Source organism: Sturnus vulgaris, chromosome 9 (genome assembly GCF_052056855.1).
Source record: "Sturnus vulgaris isolate bStuVul1 chromosome 9, bStuVul1.hap1, whole genome shotgun sequence".
In the NCBI taxonomy this organism is placed as follows: domain Eukaryota; kingdom Metazoa; phylum Chordata; class Aves; order Passeriformes; family Sturnidae; genus Sturnus; species Sturnus vulgaris.
The window spans coordinates 18,138,067-18,157,925 of NC_142251.1; the positions used below are offsets into that span (position 1 = coordinate 18,138,067).

At 39.8% G+C, this 19,859-nt stretch overlaps 1 protein-coding gene across 3 annotated transcripts in view; it reads left to right on the plus strand.

The window, feature by feature from the left end:
• LOC148222830 (uncharacterized) overlaps nt 1–18,204 on the plus strand; it is a 76,167-nt gene extending 57,963 nt beyond the window's left edge. For 2 of the 3 annotated variants that reach the window (XM_088170022.1, XM_088170024.1), the window contains 2 exons: nt 513–656; nt 18,001–18,204. In XM_088170022.1, coding sequence (XP_088026148.1) covers nt 513–525 — 13 coding nt within the window. In that variant the 3' untranslated portion in view covers nt 526–656; nt 18,001–18,204. The remainder of the gene's footprint in view (nt 1–512; nt 657–18,000) is intronic. The other variant, XM_088170023.1, reaches the window with a different exon arrangement.
• The last annotated feature ends 1,655 nt before the right edge of the window (nt 18,205–19,859 follow it).

Below are 19,859 nucleotides of genomic sequence, written 5' to 3' on the forward strand. Positions count from 1 at the left end.
TCTAGATAGATTTTCTTTTAGAGTAGTTGGTAGTTAAAAGCTGTCCTTATTGCACCGAGGGAGTAAAATCCACACTTGTTAGGCTCTTATTTCATCCTCTTTCCTATGGTCTCACCTTTTTGGCCCTGTTAACTTTCATGTCCATAATGAACTCCATTTAGCTTCCCTGCAGCAGGACCTTGTCTTTGTTAATCACTGACCCAGCGGCGTGAAGCTGCATAGGAGAGCAGGTTATTTTTTTTTCTGGATTTTCTCTACTTCCTTCAGCAGTTGTAACTTCTAAGAAACTGCAGAACAAACAAGTATAAAAGATCAGGAAGATAGCCTGAAAAAATAATGTTTAAAAGATGTTTCATTGTACTCAGTTCTCCCATAGCTGCCAGCTACAGACTGATGGCTGAAATCTTAGAAGTTGTTAATGAGATTAGGTCTTTGGCAACTGATTGCTTAATGCTGTCTTCTCATTGAGTGGTGTCATGTTTGGGATTTTTTTACTTTTTTCTTTTTTTCAGTAACCACATATAAACTTGTCACGGAGATCAGCTGAGACCTCATGGCAGAAATCTCATTTGAAACAACTTCAAAATTTGAAATTACTTCACCTTGGCTTAAGCCACAGCACAACAGATACCTTCTCCTCCTTCTCCAGCCCTGCTGTGAGTCAAAGGCATTTTCTGGGCTGCTACTTTCCTGTGCTGAACGACCTTGAGCCTCTTCCTGTTGCCCTGTCTTTGCTTGGCTCAGCATGTGCATCCCTTGCTCTTTATAAATACTCCTGCGTGCTTGCCCTTTGCTTCTCCCTTTTTCTCCATAGCTGAAGGTACTGGTCCTTTGTCAGGCTTTGAGACTCACATGCTTTAATTCATAAATGCCTATAGCAATTCTCCATGCTTTTGATAATGAGGATTTTTTTCACCTTATTAAAAGAATGTTGGTATTGTCAAATGCATAGTACTTGCCTACTAGTATGTTTCCTTTCTGCCTGTGCTTGCAGAGTGAGGGAAAATTAGGTGAAAAAGCAGAGTAGTAGCATTTTATAGTTGTTTTGCTGGGACATAAATTTGCAGATTTGTGAAGCGGGGGAGAATCAGCCCAGCGTGACTCACAGCACACAGCACAGTCGGAGGAGCCCAGCTTGGGGTGTGTGTATCCTTACTAACAGAGAAAGCTGAAATGCTAATTGACGTTGCAATCTGCTTCAGGTCAGGTAAAGGTCATCAGACCCCTGCAAACGCTTAATCCTTCCCATGGAAGCTTTGTGGGATTCCCAAGGATCCTACAAAAATAACCTTTTGTTTGTTTACGTGGAGAATCTCTGCAGGAAGCAGAGCTAGCAGAGTGGTGGTAGAGAGGCATGGGGATGGCAGGGGTGTCAGAGGGATGGTGAGGCTGGGCAGAGTCATCATCCTTTGCTCTTTTTTTCACGTTAAACACCATGTAAATACTCCTGTAAAACAAAGCTGCCACTCTGCTACCAATCATCTCTCAGATTTTCAGCCTTCTTTTAAAAGCCTGCATCAGCTTTTTCCAGAGATGAGCACTAGGATAGATTCAAACACAAGCTGAACCTAGTGGGGTGTAAGATGGGGTAGACACAATACTGAGCACTGTGCAACTTCTAAGCAATTTGGTGAGCCCAGTCCATCTTTCAGCAAGGTCCTCAGGCTAAAAGCATGTCTTGCTGAAATACAGGGGCTGTGTATATACATCCATGTGCATGCTGAAGTGTTCTGCTGGGTTGAGGCCAGGATGCTCAGCACTGTGCAGACTTAGCCCTTCCAGATGTCTCCAGAGATAAAAGGGAAAGAAAGTGACAGTCAGTCCCAGTTACATGGAACACAACCCAGCTTTTAAAAGGCTACTTTTGATAATTAGGTATTTTGTGTACTGTGGCAAGATGTGAATTACAAAACCCCTAATAATAATGTAGTTCAGTCAGGGTAGCCTTGAAATTAGACCCCTAGCAGAGAGGTTGCACTGCATAATGATAGTACAGTACCATTTGTTTCAACACATTTAGCACTCCAGAATGGGATTTTTTTGTTAAACACCAGATGTTCTAGTGACCTGAGTGCTGACTCTAAAAGAATACACAATAGAATAGTGTGTCAAGGTCAATGGCACAAATTAATCTGTATTATCATGCTGTCATAGTCTGCTGGATGTCCCATATGAGAAAGATCTATGGCTAGTTCCTTCTTTACGTGCAACTCTATGGGGTGTTGCAGTACACAGATTTTGAGTTTCCCAAGCCCTCCAACCCCCCTGAAAGAAGTCTGATTCTTGCTTTGATAGTTTAAATTGTAAATGTGACATTCTTACAGCGGGTGAGAGCTGTGTGGGTATGTGACTGTAATCTCCCAGAACCAGAGAGACATGCAGCAGCACAGTGAGAATTATGACTGTTAATTGTAAATTCTGCCTTTAAGGATTTCAAAATAATAACCTAGGTAGCTTGCTTGTCTGCATTTTTCTTTGACTTAAAAATGTGATAAGGCACAAATGAATAATTGTTTACCAAATTTTAAATGATAGTTTATCTGCAGTAGATACTTTTGTCTCCATGAGTCCCCCATATCCCTTCTGCCTGCCCTGTGACTTCTAAGCTATTGCTGCAAGATGGCAGGATGTCAATGCCCCCCAAATTGAACCTGTGATTTGTTTTTCTTTGATTTATGGGCTTGTAGTCAATAAACTTTATAAAGGAAAGTATCAGACTGAGCAATCAATCAAAGATAAGCAGATTCTTGTCCTTTAAAAGCATTTCACCCCAGTAAGCAAGGGCCTCATTCATCTTTTACAACCACTCTTGCAGCTTTCAGCTGAGAAAGGACTTGCTGCTGACTACATTTCCTTCTGCTGAAAACTCCCCTGTTCTGAGCTGAGATTTTTAAAATTCATTGCAGCAGTACATTTCCTTCCCATGTTATTTGCTACCTCTAAAAGGGCAAATTGTTTGCATGTTGTTACTAAAGGTAAATCTCCTTGCTGTGTAGAGAAGAAAAGGCTTCTGTTTTAAAGTGTCAGAGGCATGGACTGTTGTTTTACAGAAACGGTATTCATTTTCTTTGTTATTTTACAAAACAAACAACAAAAAAAGGTTCCCATTTGTTTTTTAGTAGTATCCGAATTTCCTTTTGAGTAAGGCAAATGTTATCCTGCATGTTTTGCTTCTCTGAAGCACAGATGGTGTGCATATGCAGATTGGTGATTTTTTAATCAAAACAGTGACACTTGGGAATATATGTAAGTATTGTAATAATGCATTAGTCAGGAGTGATGTTGTAACACACTGAGATCATACACATAAATCTAAGACACCATGTCTAGACACCCCAGGGAGGATGGCATGCCATGGGTTAGAGCAAGCATTAAGGAAGTGCAATATTTCAAATATGATGGGAAAATAATGCAATTTGCAGATTTTAATAAAACCATTGGGGAATTAATTTCACTAAGGGTACACTCTCTCTGAAAACATCTATGTTTCTACATTTGCTTGGTAGATAATCAGAAGGCGAGACACTGTACCTGCTATCTCAGGCATAAGCACAGTACGATATCCATGAGTTGTGCTGCATCTTTAATATGCGGAATATGAAAATAATCCCTTTATAGTGCTTTAGTAGTACAAAACTGCATTATGCAAACAATGCACAGACAGCATAAACCTTGGAGAATCAGAATTTGAAGAGCTTTTAAATTAATCTCATAAGTGTTGATTTGGGCATGCTCAGGGAGTGTGCTCAGCTGTAAAACTTGACCGACCTAACCCTCCCAGTTTTAATTATTAGCTTTTTGATTATCAAATATTAAATGAAGAGGTGCAATTTATTACTTTTGCATGTATCATTTTCCTTTCTCTGTAAAGGTTTTCTACATTTTTTTTTAAAGAAGCCTTTTTCTCTTTGGCTGCTTTTTGTTATTTGTTGTCTTGTATAGCTCTTGGCATATAATTTTAATCAGCCAACCGCCTTCTAAATTTTTGCCAGCTGATAACTACTCACAAGCAAGTAACTCGCAGTACTATGCCAGGAATGTTGTCATAAAAATGTCAATTTAAACCTGGCTAAGGATGACAATCATAACTATTTCCAAGTGAGAAACTTGAACGGAATACATAACACAATAGCCCTTTTTATTTTCTGCTACTGCAATACACGTAGGAACTTTAGGGGTTCCCATATGATAGCCCTCACAGTCAAAACCCTGCTTAAAAATTGGCTGCACTGGTAACTCCATCAACCTCATCATCTCTTGTCATCTGAAAGGCTAATAGCAAAAAGTCTTCAATACAACTGAGCATTTTCAATTAAAATATCATCAAAATGCTGGCTGTAATCAGTCCTATAAATTCTGCAGCTACAGAAGTCAGTGAATGAGGGAATGCAGGTTTTGCCAATAGTGACAATGGTTTATGTCCTGAACAACTGGAACCTGTTTCAGAAAACTGGGTGCCTATGTTAGCATGGAGTAAACCCAAGCAATTCAGTATTTGCCTTCCCCTCACTTGCCTTTTCCTCTCTGGGCTATATCATCCAGAATCCTTTATTAGGACAATAATCCTGTGGGAAGATACTTTGAAATCAAAACCTGAAACATGATGGTTTGGGACATAAGTGATACTTTGAAGTTGTCAGGAGATTCTTGGTGAGTTCCCGGAGCTGGGAATAACATGGAGTGGTTGCAGTGTTGTGAGGCCTCTCTGCATACAGCCCATCTCCTTCAGAAAATTGTAAACCACCATATTTAGCTCTTCCCATTTCAAAGTTAGATTTCATCTTCTAGGACATTCAGGAAATGTGAATGGGCCTCAGGGCTTGTGCAGGGGTAGAAATATATCTGCAAAGTAATAATAATGAGCAGCTTTCATGAATCTCCATGGAGATTTCTTCCCTCTGAGTATCTTCCAAGGTCTTTGCCACAGTCAGGGCAGAATATCTCTGGTTTTACAACAATCTTCCTGCTACCCTTTACCTCTTCCCATCTAGCTGATGCTACACAATTATTACTAGTGTATATTATATTTATTATATATTAATTTACACAGTCCTCATTTTTATTTCTCTTTCCTTCATATTCTCTTACTCTGGAACTTGATCTCTGTTGAATTTCTGCTGTGTTTCCACTAGCACTTCATCTGTGTTATTGTCATCCTTCACATTAAGTATTACATCCTTAATTCTTCATATTACAGTCTACCTAAAGTCTACCCACTTTAAACAGTATCACATAAAAATGCACTGATATTTTAATTTCAAGATGGTTTTGCTAATATCAGTTCTTGTGAATGAAATGTATTACAGTCAGATTCAATAAATATAATCCTTGCTATTTGTTAGAACAGAACCCAAATCTGGATTCTTGTATTCTATGGAAACTCTAGCAATTTACTTTTAGCACTTTCCCCCTCTTAGATGGATCTTTGCTTTGTTTCTTGGTACATATGAAGAGGTTCCACGCAGCAGCTCTGGGTCATGTAAATTTTTTTGGTAACTCCTGGCTGCATCCCCCTATGGCTGATCTTCAGCAGCACGCTTGCACTGCTCCTCCTCCTCATGGAGATCCACAGCAGGGAGAATGGGGTGAGGAAGATGGGCTTACCTTCTCTCCTGGTGTGTATCCACGTGTGGTTTGGATGAAAACATCCTATAGATGTAATTCTCCATCTGTGGGGGTGTAAATGATGGCACAGCCATTAGGCTGGGCTCAGCAGAGGGTCAGCCCTGGGCGGGGATGGGGCGAGATGGGGGCGGGCAGCTCCCGGAGCGTCCCTGTGCAGCTGAGCGCAGAGCACAGCCTTCACTGGACAGTCAGAGATGGCCACCAAAGCTGTGGAGAGCAGCTCGTCATCCTGCAGGAGCATCAGATGCGAGACTGGCCCCTTTAACCTTGCTTAACCTTTCACTGTGCTCCTCAGCTAATGAGATGAATGAGAGTTTTATTGGTGTTTCTTGACCTAGATCTTTTACATGACAGTTCCGTGTATCTGAGCGGCCTAATGCCTTATGTTTTGTAAATCAATATAGCTATATCTATTTTTTAAAAGCCAGAAGTGGTTTCTTTAGGCCTACTATCATATCCTATAAATAATATTGATTTTGTTTAGCCTGAAAAACTATTTAATTTTGAATTGCCTCACCTTGTTAGTCAAATACAGTTCTTGGGAAAGTCCGAGCATGTTTCTCATGCATCCCATTACTTTTATCTCTATGGTGTTTGTAAACCTGGTGTCAATAAATTGAGAATGGAATCTCCTGTGCATAAACCACATCTAAGTTTTCAATTTATGGAAGTTTTTCATACTCTGGGATTTAATAGGCCAACACAAGAAAGCAGTTATAGCAGGTTGCAAAGCTTCATGTTACCTCAAATAATGCAAATGGTATAGGACAGTGGTGGGAATGTGCAACATTAAGCCAGCCTTTCATGGTGTAATGTGAATTGCACTGGCTCAGCTAAAAAGGAAAACTTAAAAATTGATTTTATATTTACATCTTCAACACACACTTTTCCTAGCTATTATTTTATTTCTATCCTTGCCATCCTTCCATTGATTGAAGTACAAATATTCTCATTGCTGTTTGCGATGTTGTGAAATGAAGATTTCAGGATGAGAACAAAATACTGCTATTCAGGGTTAGGGTCATTGCTCCATCTGTTGTCTGCTGAGTTTGACACAACCAGTATTGTACTGCCTGTACAGCTAGAAAGGACCAGCCCTGTGATGTTTCTTACAGGTACTTCAGACACTTCTAAAGGCATTTGTGAACATAACTTCTGACATTTCCTTCCCATGTCTTCAAGACTTCTGTACCAGTATTTTCTCGGTTTCTAGTCTGAAATAAAGTCCTGTCTATTTACATGCTTGATGTAAGTAGATCAAATTTTCAAGACCAAGTCAAATGAGAGAGTATATTAAAATGCATTTCTCATTGTCTATCTCTGTGATAAGATTCCTATGCAAGCCTTTGGACTGTGTGGTAAATAGATACCCATTTGATCTGTTCACTTATAAGCCACAAAATCTGATTCAATTATCCATTCATAGAAAATGTTTGACACTTTAGGTACCAAATAGATGATATAAAGATTGACTCTGAAAGTACAGGCTGAATTAATATACAAATGCTGGTGTGATAATGATTTTCAGGCTCATTTTTTATGTTAGCATTACACAAATGAAACCAAGGGAAGTGATTAGTACATTTCTCTGTTGAACTTCTGAGACATTAGTTTGTGTGTTATTGCTTGCAACTAGCTTTTCAATTTTGCTATTATTTGCCTTTTTCACTTGGCAAGGATAAAATATCTGATTGATGATTTACATTTTACATGGGGAGAAAATAGGAACTGAAGGTTGACCTGTGAATTTTTATAGAAACATCAGAGAAGCTAAACAGATTTAGCTCTTTAGCTCCAGAAATTAATATATTATATTGTTTTCCAAAACCACAGCATCATCTCATGGCTTTAAAAATGACTGTGGGAAAAGCACATTAGTCTATTTTGTATAAAAAAGAAACAAAGTATTAATTTCTGCTTGACAAGGAGATGCCCATATGAATTTGTGATAGGCACCTAAATGTGGAGGTAAGTAATAAGCAGGTATTGACTTCAATTGAGATCAGTATAGAGATTTGTTGACCCAAAGAGGTTACAATTGACTGAAAAGTGGGGCAGTAAATCTTGTTATTGAACAAAAGGCTAAAGTCAATATATGTATTATTATAAACATTTTTCTTTTGGAAGAGATAATAAGGGTGGAGTGGTTTAAGACTTTAGATTTATATGGCCATGATAGCATACAGTTCTTTTATTTAGTCAAAGGAGAAGAATGCCTTGGGGAAGGTTGTGAGTTTTTTGGGGGTTTGTTTTGTTGTTGTTATTTTGGTTTTTTAAAGTTTTTTTCCTTTTTTTTTTTGTTTAATTTATTTATTTTGAATACAGCTTCACCAGTCATGCCAAAGCAATAAAGCCTGCATCAACTTTCACATCATAAACCCTTATTCTCATTGTTTTATAACTCAGCTATAAAGGTTATTTTCAGATTGAAATTTGGCCTGCAAGCTCTTTGCCTAAGAATAATTTTTTCCCCAGAAGGGTGAAAGGAATAAAGATGATCTATTGAACTATTTATTGAATTTTAGAGGAGCACAGAAAATACGTGTTGTGATTTTTATAAAATTCAAGATTTAGATTGTATTCCTTATTGAATATTATTCTCTACATAAAGCTAGGATTTACTTGATCATAAAGGTGGGAGCTGAAAATGTTCTTTCACTGCTTTCAAACACTTGCTAATATTAATCCATGCCTTGTATTGTAAACAAGTATGATTTTTATGGTTCTTATATTTTAGTCTATTCTATTATGCTCTGGTCAGTACAATATATTTAAGATTATTGCTTGAAAAAATAAAGAGGAGACAGTGCAGGAGAAAACAGAAATCCATCCATCTGAAGACACTGAACTTATTAATTAAAATCACATACATCCTATAGTGAGAGACTGAAGAAATAGCTGTTGAATTGCAATTTTATACCATTTATATCTGTTAGTATCTTGACTGCCAGTAGAAATGAACCTTCAGTAACTCAAAAATCCTGTAACAAAAATAATTCGTTGCTTTCCATTGCAGAAACCATCTGCCTCCTTCCTTAGTTCACAAGACCCTCTTATGTTTCTCTAGGATTCAGGAACTTGTACTAATTTAGGAGACTCACTGAATCTCTTTAGCAGCACAGGCTACGATAAATGCATCAAACATCTTCTCTGCTCTTTGCACTGGCTGGCTGTGAGTTTAACAACAAGCCCCAGGTTGGCAGCCCTGTTCTGGAGCCATTTGGTGTCGTGGTGTGAGAGCAGAGGGGGCTGCCCCAGGTGGCACTGGAGCGCTGGCTGTGCCCAGTGCTGGCTGTGCCCAGTGCTGGCTGTGCCCAGTGCTGGCTGTGCCGGCAGCACTGTGCTCTTTGGGGCAGGAGGGAAGCTTCCTTCTGCAGAGGGCAGGGAGGAATAACCAATCCATCCCAACCCCGGGTCCCAGCTCTGCTCTGCTGCCTGCTGAGCTGCTCTCTGCTGCTGGCACTTGAACCAGTTCCCTTCTGTGCTCCCACCCTGGTGGCATCACTTGCAGTGGCATTCCGAGCTGGGAATTTCTGCACTGTGGCTGATGGCCAGGACCTTTCCCCTCCTTGTACAAGTTCTCCTGTTGTCTCTGTATGGACATATCTTCATGGAAATTATCTGCTTTTCTGTCAGACCTCAGTATGATGAAAGAGACCTTGAGAAGGGTACCTCCCACAAGAGCAATATTTCCAAATGACCTGCAAAAAAAGCCAGACTTATTTTGACTTGAATGCTTTTCCTCTCTCTGTTTATGCAGTTTCTGTTCTGGAAATGTGTAGGAGGGAAGGATAATTGTCTCATCCTCAGTTTTGCCCCATTTAAAACATGCATGCAGATTAACACTTTCTCTAACTAAAACTATGTCACCTAAGGCCGTAACTTTCCACAAGGCTAATCATTGCTTCGGGTCCTTTGACTTTTGTCCTTTAGGTAGCAAACAGTGAAAACACAGAGAAAACATTTTGTAATCTTTAAATATCTCATAGCTACATTTTTCTCTATAGTACATTGTACTTATGGTGCATCAGTAGTGTGTCTGGCTGGGGATGCTGGTACTGGCACACAGTGCAATGGCCTTCCTTCCAAACACAAATGAGCAGCTCAGCTTGCACTCATACAAGCTTCATATGGACAAGCAGACTGGGACATTTTTTGTTTATTTCATCACAATTAGATAAATTACTCTGTTTGAATTTAGCCAGAGAAGGTTGCTATGAAGAAGTTTAGCTTAGGATACCTTGGGCTCCAATCACCATCGACCAAATCATTTGGATTTTTATGCTTTGTCTGAGGCTTTTCATTCACTACTAGATAACGTACTTCAACTTTGTCTGCTACAGCATATGAAGGAATAGTTTCTTTTCAAAAGCATGCATGTCTCTGGAAGCATGCTCTGAGACACCACAGCATCTGGCTGTTCTTTGCCCACCTTATTGCAGTTTCTGTCTGTAGATGCTGATGCATTTAAATTAGTTGTCATTTCCAAGCTATTATAAAGGCTATAGATGAAAATCTTCTACAGCTACAAAGTGCCCACAGATTTATTCAAACCTACTGAAACTTCATTCATTTCCATTCCCAAGACAGTTTCCAGCCTTCCCCTATGGATATGCATGCTGTTTAATGGCACATGAATTAGCATGTCTGCTTGTTGGCACCAGTGTGGTAATGGTGGCAGTTGCTGATAAAGCTCATTAGATGGAAATAAAGGATCTCAAGTAAGTTAATGGCGAAAAACATCTGAATTTAGTAGGAGCAGATCTGTGAACATAAAATGAATGTGTAATATATTGAACTTCAGCATAGTCTGGCTCTGGCTTATGGCTTCTTGTTGTGGGGAGATTTTTTAAAATTCAGTTTTTATGTAATTTTATTTTAGAAAATCACCTGCTTTTTGGTGTATGAGCTATCTAACCAACTTTGTCTGCTGGTCTCTATTTAAAATGTGCTTATAGCAAGTGAATTGGAAACTGGATTTGTGAAGTAGAAGGAAAAATCTACTTATGATGACATCCTTTTACTGAAGCTTATACTGGCCAAATCTGCTGCTTCTGAATGAGATACACATTTTTGAGTATATACAACTCAAGCACAGTATTGCCAGATAATAAAAAATACATATTCAACCAATAAACATTGGGCTGAATGTCCCATCTGAAAATGACAGCTTCTTTTGCAGTTTGAAAACAGTGCTTCTGCACTCTTTTTCCCATAAGCACACCTTTGCCTTCTTTGGTCATGCTGAACTATTTTTTATTTACAATACAAGGTAATATGGTGTCAGAACAGTGCCATGCCTATCTATAACGTGGTTTTTAGAATATATACACTAGGGTGATTTAAATGGGGCTTATTAGTGTTCACAAAGACAGCCAGATCATGGTTGATTCGATCATAATTTCCTCTTTCTGATTTTCCACGCTTCAAAAATGACTGTGTTTAAGCTAGAGATGTGCTGCTCTCACCACTGTTTGCCAGAGTGGGATTAATAGTAGAATAATGTTGAGCCTGACAAACTTAAACTGGCAAAGTTACTTACTTTTTAAAAAGAGATGGGATTAGTGGGTTATGTGGGTGAAAATCTTTCCAGTATCGCAAGCCTTGTAAGCCCAAAGAACGTTTTTATTATAATCAGTGGGGGATGTTCAAACAATGAGAAGTTGAAGAGCAAAAATGTGATTCCAGCTGATTCTTGATCTTGCTGGGGGAGGCTGTACTTTGATTTCTTTCAGGAAAGCAGAGTGCACACCTGCGGTATTATATAAAACATTACATAATTATGAGAAGAACACCCTGAATTTTCTCCCTCTAGCTCTGGCCTAGTCCACCTCTAATGAAGCAGCAAGTGTGTGGTGACTTTGGTTCAGGTCTGTCTTTGTGGCTTAGCTTGTGAAGTGTGTGAATTTATACATGTTGCCCTTGGCATTTATTTTCTGGTGTTGCTTTTGCTTACTTCAGGGAGAAAGCCTACTAATGTTCCCTTAAAATAAGTTTACTTTTCAGACCAGATTGTTGCCTTTTCTTTCCTGCCATGCTTGCAGCCTAATTGTATTTAATATCACAGTTCAGGGCTTTCCTCTCTCTGCTCCTTGTCACTCAGAGGTATTTAAAAGAGGATTTAAACCAGCTATTTTTTGTACTTAATCCTTGATCCCTTCTGCCCGCCCCCTGCCCAAGCTTGCTCATTCACTGGAAATAGCAACCTATGTCCACATTTTGCTGCTCTAGTTTATAGTAATTTTGTCTTATACCTTTGGAGTATAAATGATTGTTCAATTCAGACATTCAAAATGAAAGTGAAGTTGCCAGTGGAAACTGGTGACTCATACAATATGTGAGTACAAATAAAAAGGTGCCTGAGTATAATAATCAGAAGATATTGACTTTTGTTGAGGTCAGGATCACAATTTATTAACCCAAGAGGTAAATATTGACTGAAACTTTGGGTAGCTTTTTTTCCCCTTTTCCTTATAGTGAGAGAAGACTGTAGAGGATTTACTAAATAACTCCATCTGCCTGCACAGTGAGATGGAGACTTTTGCATTTTGCCTGCAGTTTTATGTTCATCTTTTGTTCTGGCTCTCCCAAGGGCAAAACGATTTATAGCGTATTTTAGAGGAATATTTAAAATCATGCTAATTGCTGTTTCTTTGTGATTAATTCTGCTCTTGACAAGCCAGACTCTTTCTCCTGAAACAGGTTTTGCTTCTGAGCATTTCTTCAGATGATCCCAGCCCCAGACTGGCTGTCTGCATTTTTTCTTCTGCCCTGGCCATTGCCCTCTCTGATGTCTCGGGGATCATTTTGTGCGTGTGTCTAAAAACACCAGGGTATTGAAGCAGCCATCAGAAAGATGCCCTTGGGAATGGTGACTCCTTGTGATGCTGACATTCTGTTCACTCTCTAGAAGGGACTGTACAATCAAATTATTTGCCAGAGCAGATACAGCTCCCTCATTTGGCTAAAATGAGCACCCTGAAACCACTATTCTGCTGTCTTACTGGGAAAACCAGGCTTTTCCAGGTTTCCTCCATCTCTGAGTGCTCTGTGCTTCCTTGGGGCTGCATGGTTTGTACTGAAGGATATGTTTGAGATTCCTGGGGCAGTTATGAGCCTTTTCTGAGCAGGGCACTTGCCTGCTTTAAATTCAGTCACTTTTTTTTTTTTTTTTTTTTTTGTGCTTACTTGTTGGGGTTTTTTTTACTATTCATGTGCCTGGCATTTTGCATGGGTCTGGTCCCTGCCTCAGGAGCCACATGGGTGCAGAGCTCCTCCAGGGGTGTTGGCTGTCAGATGCCACCTCACAGCTACTGCCACCATGCCTGGGCAACGTTTGGAGCTCTTATCCTTGTTGTTTTCCAAGCAAAATGAGACGATGTAGAGAGAATTAATGTGACTAGCTACTCTTACAGGCTAATTTCTAGATTTGCTTCTTTTCTGTCCTGCCTTTCCTCCTTCTCCTTCCCCAGTCTTTTATTTTGTCAAATAATCTGCTTCTGTTTGGGTGTTCTTATTGCGCATTGTCTTGCATTTTTGTTCCTGCATCCTCCTCAGAGTAAGATCTTTTTCTATTTAGAGTCTGATTTACATGAGTAATGCCTCAGGATAATCAGGCAGGATTGAATATTCACACAATTTTAAATATTACAAAATAACTCCAGTGAGCTTTTATCAGGAGAGGGCTGTTTAGTGAGCATTGGAAAAGTGTTCTGAACCTGTTGATAACATTTATCTGTGGAAAAGAGACTGCAAAGTATTAGTATCAAATTGTTATATATGGGAGCAAAGCCTTAAATCAAACTTTGTAACCCATGCATTTTGGTGGAGGTGTGGATATCTGCAAAGCAAACATAAGCCTGCTGAAAATACCTCACTACCTCTGCAGAGCCTTCAGAATGGATCCACAGATTCCTGAGCATTCATGGACCCCAGGCTGGAAGCCACCACCAAAAATCAGGGTGATGTTCTGGGAGGATTGTTCCAGCTGAAGCTCAGCTTTGCTGAGCCAAATGGTGACACAGGCTGATTTAAACAGTGCTTAAGTCATTCTGTAGCATTAGAGACTCTAGTGCTGCTGCTGCATCTTGGAGACTCCAAGTCTGTTCTGCACCCTTCTACATGTCTGACTTGTGTCTGCTGTAATGCAGCCTGCATGACCTGATCCACAGACTCCCATTACCTCTGTCAGTGAGGCCCATAAAACACTTTTGGGCTCAGACCAAAGTAAAAGGGCAGAGAAAATGAGTTTAAAAGCCTGAGTACATCTCCCAATGGACATAACAGTCCACATCACAAAATTTATATACATAATTTAAAATAATTGGCAACTTTAGGAAGCAAAGCAAAGAGCAAAATGGAGCTACTTTAGCTGATTATTTATGATCACCTTTTGTCTCACATGTTTCTGTAAGGAAAATCTTGCCTGTTTGGTAGTTCAAATCACTAATGCTGAACCTGAACTACTCTGTTCTCTGGTCTAAATGAGAATCACGCATTCACAGTCTATTTAACAAGTGCTGTATTTTTAAATTTAAATGATTTGTCTCCCTTTATTTCTCAATGCTCAGGTGAAGACTCTCTCCCCAGACTCTGCTATCTCTCTGTTGCCCTCTAAGTACCTCGTATGAAAGGTCATAGGCTCACAATACTGACTCCTTGCAAAGTTCAACTGGCTCTCTTTTGTAGGCTAAAGCCATTCCCCATCTCCGTAGCAAGGGAGGTCCCCTGGCAGCAAAACAAATGTGGTTAGTTATGTGTGGCATGAACCTCAGCTGCACTGGGAGCTGAGCTCCGGAAAACATGTAATGGTAATGTATCGAGAATTGCAAGGCGAACCCATCAGCCTCTCTCAAGAAATTTAACTCTGAAATGTTTTATTTTGCCTAGGGAAAGTCTATTTGGGTCTATCATCTGGTTTCCAGGAAGGTCCAGCACTCCCCCCTCCCCTGCTCCTTAGCAGGACGGATGGCATATAAAGAGGTCAAAGAGACTACCAGTGTCATGCCATAAATCAGTGGTTCAGGTTAGAGGGGAGCCCAAATGGCTTCTGCTCATCTGGTGTAAACTGACTCATTCTGCTGCAGTCAACAGAGGATCTGACAGCAGCAGATTTGCCTCAAGAGCTTCAGAATTCCTACTTTAGATTTATCTAACTGGTATTTCAGATATTCTTTCTCTGTTGTCAATGATTTTATTACTATCATCTAAATAAATTTATTTCATCTACAGCTTCATAGAATATCCATACTTCCCTCAGTGCCCACAAATAAGATGTTATGTGCATGTGATTATAAAAATACCAGTAGACAATTTAGTTTAATTTAAATTTAGATTTTGCCCTAAACAAATACTGATGTGCCCTGTATATTTTTACTGCCAGATCATGATTTACTAACTCCGTTTTGGGGGTTAAAGAGAGCATGACCTTGCCCCGTATTAATATTTAAAGATTACTGTGCACATGAAATCGGATGCTGACACAAGTCTCAAAGGACTAAGAGGTTTTTAATCTTTTGAAGAAGCAGTGCCACACTGAAATATGTATTACTACATTCAAAACAGAGCATGTAACAAATGTCCCACTAGCAGGCATCAGAGACTGCAAATTTCATTCAGTGTAATATGGTCCACAAATACCAACTTGTTTCCAGAAGGGAAATTGCAATGCCACTGAGGCTGATGCTTGACACCATAGCAAAGGCCAGCAGTGGCATCTCAGACACTGCAGTGAAAGAGTTTGCCATCAGTTCTAAATGCAGGAGCCATTTAGTGCCCTTTTCAAGGCAATACATGTATTTTACTCTTTCAAAAAGGTGAAAGTTTATGTACATTTCTGTTCAAATGCAATTTAGAACAGTTTAGGAACTGTGTGATTCTTTGTTTTTACAACAGCACAAGCCTAAAATATTAAAACCTGCTGATTTTCTTTTAATACAGTAAAAAAGAAAGCCAGACCTGTTTTGATAGAAAACAGAAACAGCTGATATTTAACATAAATAAATAATTTTATGCCTTTTTTTAGAGCACAATTATTTTCTTTTAAAAAATTCAAGCTTAGTCTGTCAGCATTTTTAACACGTCTTTCCACTACACCTAACTTCAAACAAAACTATGAACTAGCAAGCTGTAGAGGAGTCTGTGCAATTTCTCCTTGCATTTTGGGTGTACTCAGTTTGTATGAAAATGCTATAGGTGAGGTCTCTGATTACAATAGTTCCTGTGTTTAGATAACATCATGCAGGTATTACAGGACTTGAAAAATCATGACTGAATGGCTCTATCCAGTCTCCTTTTTTGGTGAGTGACAGAGGTGGCAGCCTGCCATTCCTGGTCCCTTGTGTCATATTTCTGACAGGTAATTGCAAACTGGTGCCTCTGGGGGCTTGGTATGGGTGCTGCCAGAAAGCACTGGTCTGGTTTGGAGATAGTTCAACCAAATGTTGGATAGATGGAGAAGAATTTGGGTAGTACAGGTTTCCAGCCCTGAGGAATTAGGAGCCTGTGAATGTGCTTGTTCATTTCCAAATCACCAGCTGAGGGTCACCACTGTGTTTGCTGATGGGTGATGCCCACACCTCCACCAGTGGCAGCAGTTATTAAAAGGAAAAGGAACTAGACCTGTTATTTGGAAGTTAGGAAGGCAGTGCTGGAAAATTTGGTGCAATGAGAGCAAGAGCACCCCTTCCTGGGGAGGCAGCTCTCCTTGCCATGGGGCATTGAAGGCTGACCATTCTCTTTGTGTTGGCTGTGCTGTTGATGCAGCACTGTTGTAACCTAACCCTCACCTGGCCATTTCACAAGCAGGGAACACTTTCTTTGTTCCCTGTACCACCTTTTAACCTTCCATTTCCCTTTAGTAGTCTGCCCCAGACCCATCCTTCTTGTGTTCCCCTCAGCAAGGTAATGAGCAATGGGAGCAGGTGCCAGAGAAACGTGCACCATCTGAGTGACTGAGTGTGTGAAAGGGGACAGGAAAAACTGCATGGAGACTTTTGCTTTCAGTGCTTCCCAAAATGTGGTCCTAATTCAATGCATTTGCCAGTCAGCTAATCTATTTCCCTCTAAATCTGGTTGTCTTGTCAGATTTTGTGGGGGCAATATTTATTGGAAGTTTTTTGGTCCCTGTAAACACAGTTTGATCTATTTTATACAAAACGAGTGTTTTTCTCTGCATGACTTACTTAGAGCTTCATACTGCTAAGTCTCAAAAAAAGAATTTCAGTGAGTCACAAGTGCTGTAGAATGGCATGATGCCCTTCACAGAAATAACAACTGCAGATGAATAAAAAAATAAATTAGAATTTGTGAATCTGAAGTTCTTTGGAAAATCTGCAACACTTTTTTTATCAGTATTGCTGATAATACAAATGGGACTGAAGCAACAGATAAGAGTTCTGGTCCAATGAATTCACCTACTGCTTATGATCCTTCCAGTCATATTTTTAACTGTTTTGGCATTCCCCATTAAATCTCCCTAAACAGTCTTCTTGCTGGTTCAGTGCTCTCGACCAGGAAGCTTGTGAGTTTGTGAGGATTTGTATTTGATCATGAATGATTCATGAAATGAGCTTAGAAAACTAAGTTTAACATCTTATTCAATGCTGAGGAAAAAAAAGAGCATCTTCTCCCATACTCGTAACAACTTGGCTAAAAAGGAAGAGTCTCAATGTCTCATTTTAAACACTGAAATTCAGAGCATCTGTTGCCTTTCCAGCTAAACCTCATCTCTACTAAGAAGCAAGAGGAAGCATTTTAATTTACTACTGTAGCTGGTTTTGTTTTTCATTCTGCTCATACGTTTGACCAGCAGCACACACAGCCAGGCTGTTGGGGCACAGCTGACAGCCTGAACTGCCCATGTCACCATTTCTCGCTGGCATTTAACCACATAAAAAATCTGACCATTTTTCTCTAAAAGCTATACCTGAAATCAGTTGATCTTGTTTTTATTTATTGATAACTGAGTCTATGTGTTCCTTAGGACAACAGAAAGCTTAAGCCCCAAGGTGTCATATTCTGATGCTTCTCTTTCCTTCTCTGTGCATGGCAGACAGAAGTGCCCCATTTCTGGTGGGCACTCACAGCCTGGGAACACACAGCACTACTTCCCTGCTATGCATATTCCACAGACCATGTTTGAGCCGTGGTTTTTGCACCAGTGAAATGGGGATAATTGTGTTGCTTTGATGTGCTGATAAAAGTGCCTTGTGAGAGCTAAATATTTCTTTGTGGACCAGGCCATAGCGTGTTTGGAAGCTCTGTATAGCAAAGGGTAGGAAGACAGCAGACATGGATCTGATGCAAAAAAAATGGGACAAAACAGATAAGGAGGTCCATGGTTATTCCCTTGCTGTCCTTTGTCTCCTATTCTAGATCTGCAAGAGGATAAGGATTTTTTCCACTTCCGTTGCTGAATGAAAAGACAACAACAGAGCATACATCTAGGGACACCTGCTGAGAGAATAAAACACAATAAACATGAGCATGCTATGGTGAGAGACATATTTTGTTTGTACAATAGACATTTTGATTCAGAGTTACAGAAAGTTTAAACCAGTAAATTAAAATCAATTCAAATGCTTTTGTTATTCAACCTGAGGTTTTTTTCTTGTGCTTCTTGGGTTTTTTTTAAGCTGGAAAAAATTTGATCTCATGGTTAATAGAATTATGAAAAAGAAGAAAGTACTTCTAAACAAGGTCTTCTAAGGTGTCCCCTGGGACTATGATTTTAAATTGGTCTTGTATTAATTGCAGTTTCTCTGGCTGTTTGTTAGGCCATTGCCATGCTGTGTTAAGGTCTCGATGCTTTTATCTAGCCCTCCCCTATTCCCTGTTTGTTCTTCAGCAAGGATGAGAGGAACCCTTACAGTATGCAAATACATAATGCTTTCTATGCTTCTTTCTTTAGAGACATAAAAGGATTTTTTAAAAAAGGCAAGTTGAATACATGGCAATAAAGACATAAATCTTCAGAAGCAGGCAAGCTACACTCTCTCTGCACTTCACAAATGAAGCATGGTTTTTGCAAAGAAGGAGTTTGTTAGGAGAACCAGAGGAAGCAGGATTTCCATAATGATTTGCAAGAAAAAAATTCTGTAACACATGGCACCGTATTTCCTTCAGAACTGCAATCCCCTTGGGACCAAATTCTTTACTACTTAATCACTGCAGTAATTAGAGATGATGTTGGCAAGTGTTCATTGAACGTTGTGTCATTTTACATCTTAAAACATTTTGGCGTTACTTTCCATTTCCTTTATTCAGTGTGTTCTGGTCCATCCCCTGGATGATTGGACACAGCTGGCCTTTGCTTTGGGACCAGGTCAGTTTTGCAATTAAGAGCTGTGTTGGTCTGCACTGATAAAAACAGGGACTAAATAGTTCTATTTATGGTTTATAAATTACTTTTCCACCGAACATTTTTTATAATGACTCATACACAAGAGACTTGATGTGAAACAAATCTGAGTGAAACAGAGGATTCCAGCCACAAAAAATGGCTCTGTCCTACAGCGAGCCTTCAAATGTGGAAAAGTGCAGTAACAAAGTATGAATGAAGATCAGACTGCATGAAGCTGAGCTCTGTAGGTGGAGAATAATGTTGCAGCACCAAACCTGTGTGCAGAATGTGGCTGTGATTATGAGGAGTGCCCTGGGGAGCGTGGGTGGCAAGTGGCAACCACCAGCAGCATCTGCCTAATGCTGCTCCTTCCCTCTCTGCTGCTCTGTAAAAGCTGGCCATTGTGATGTCAGATGAGGAGAAAGGGAAAAGTGAAAGGGCTGTTCAACCCCTAAACCTGTCAGTTGAAACATCTGTTGGTAAGGCTGGGGGGACTGCACTTGAGGTGTTAATAATACATCTGGAAATACTGCAGCCTGACTTCTCTGCGTTTCAGGTCTCTGCCTGTAGCTGTCACTTCAGAAAAGTAGGAAAGGTTCTTACAAGATACCATAATAGCTGAAAACTGCAGGTGTACCTCTCAGTTTTCTAAAATCCAAGTATCATTAACTATGTTGAGTGGCGTATCAAGGCAACAGTGCACAATGGAAGGTCCCTGCACTACTCTTGCAGGCTTAGATTGTCCTTTTACACTCTAGATCTTAATCTTCATTTTTCAAAATGTTCATGTGTCTGTTACTTTTTTAAATAGGCTTTGATGAGGCACTGGAGTCTTTCAAAGGCTAGACATGGAGGGTGCAGCAATGGCCTGGCTGTGATGCACACTTCTCCC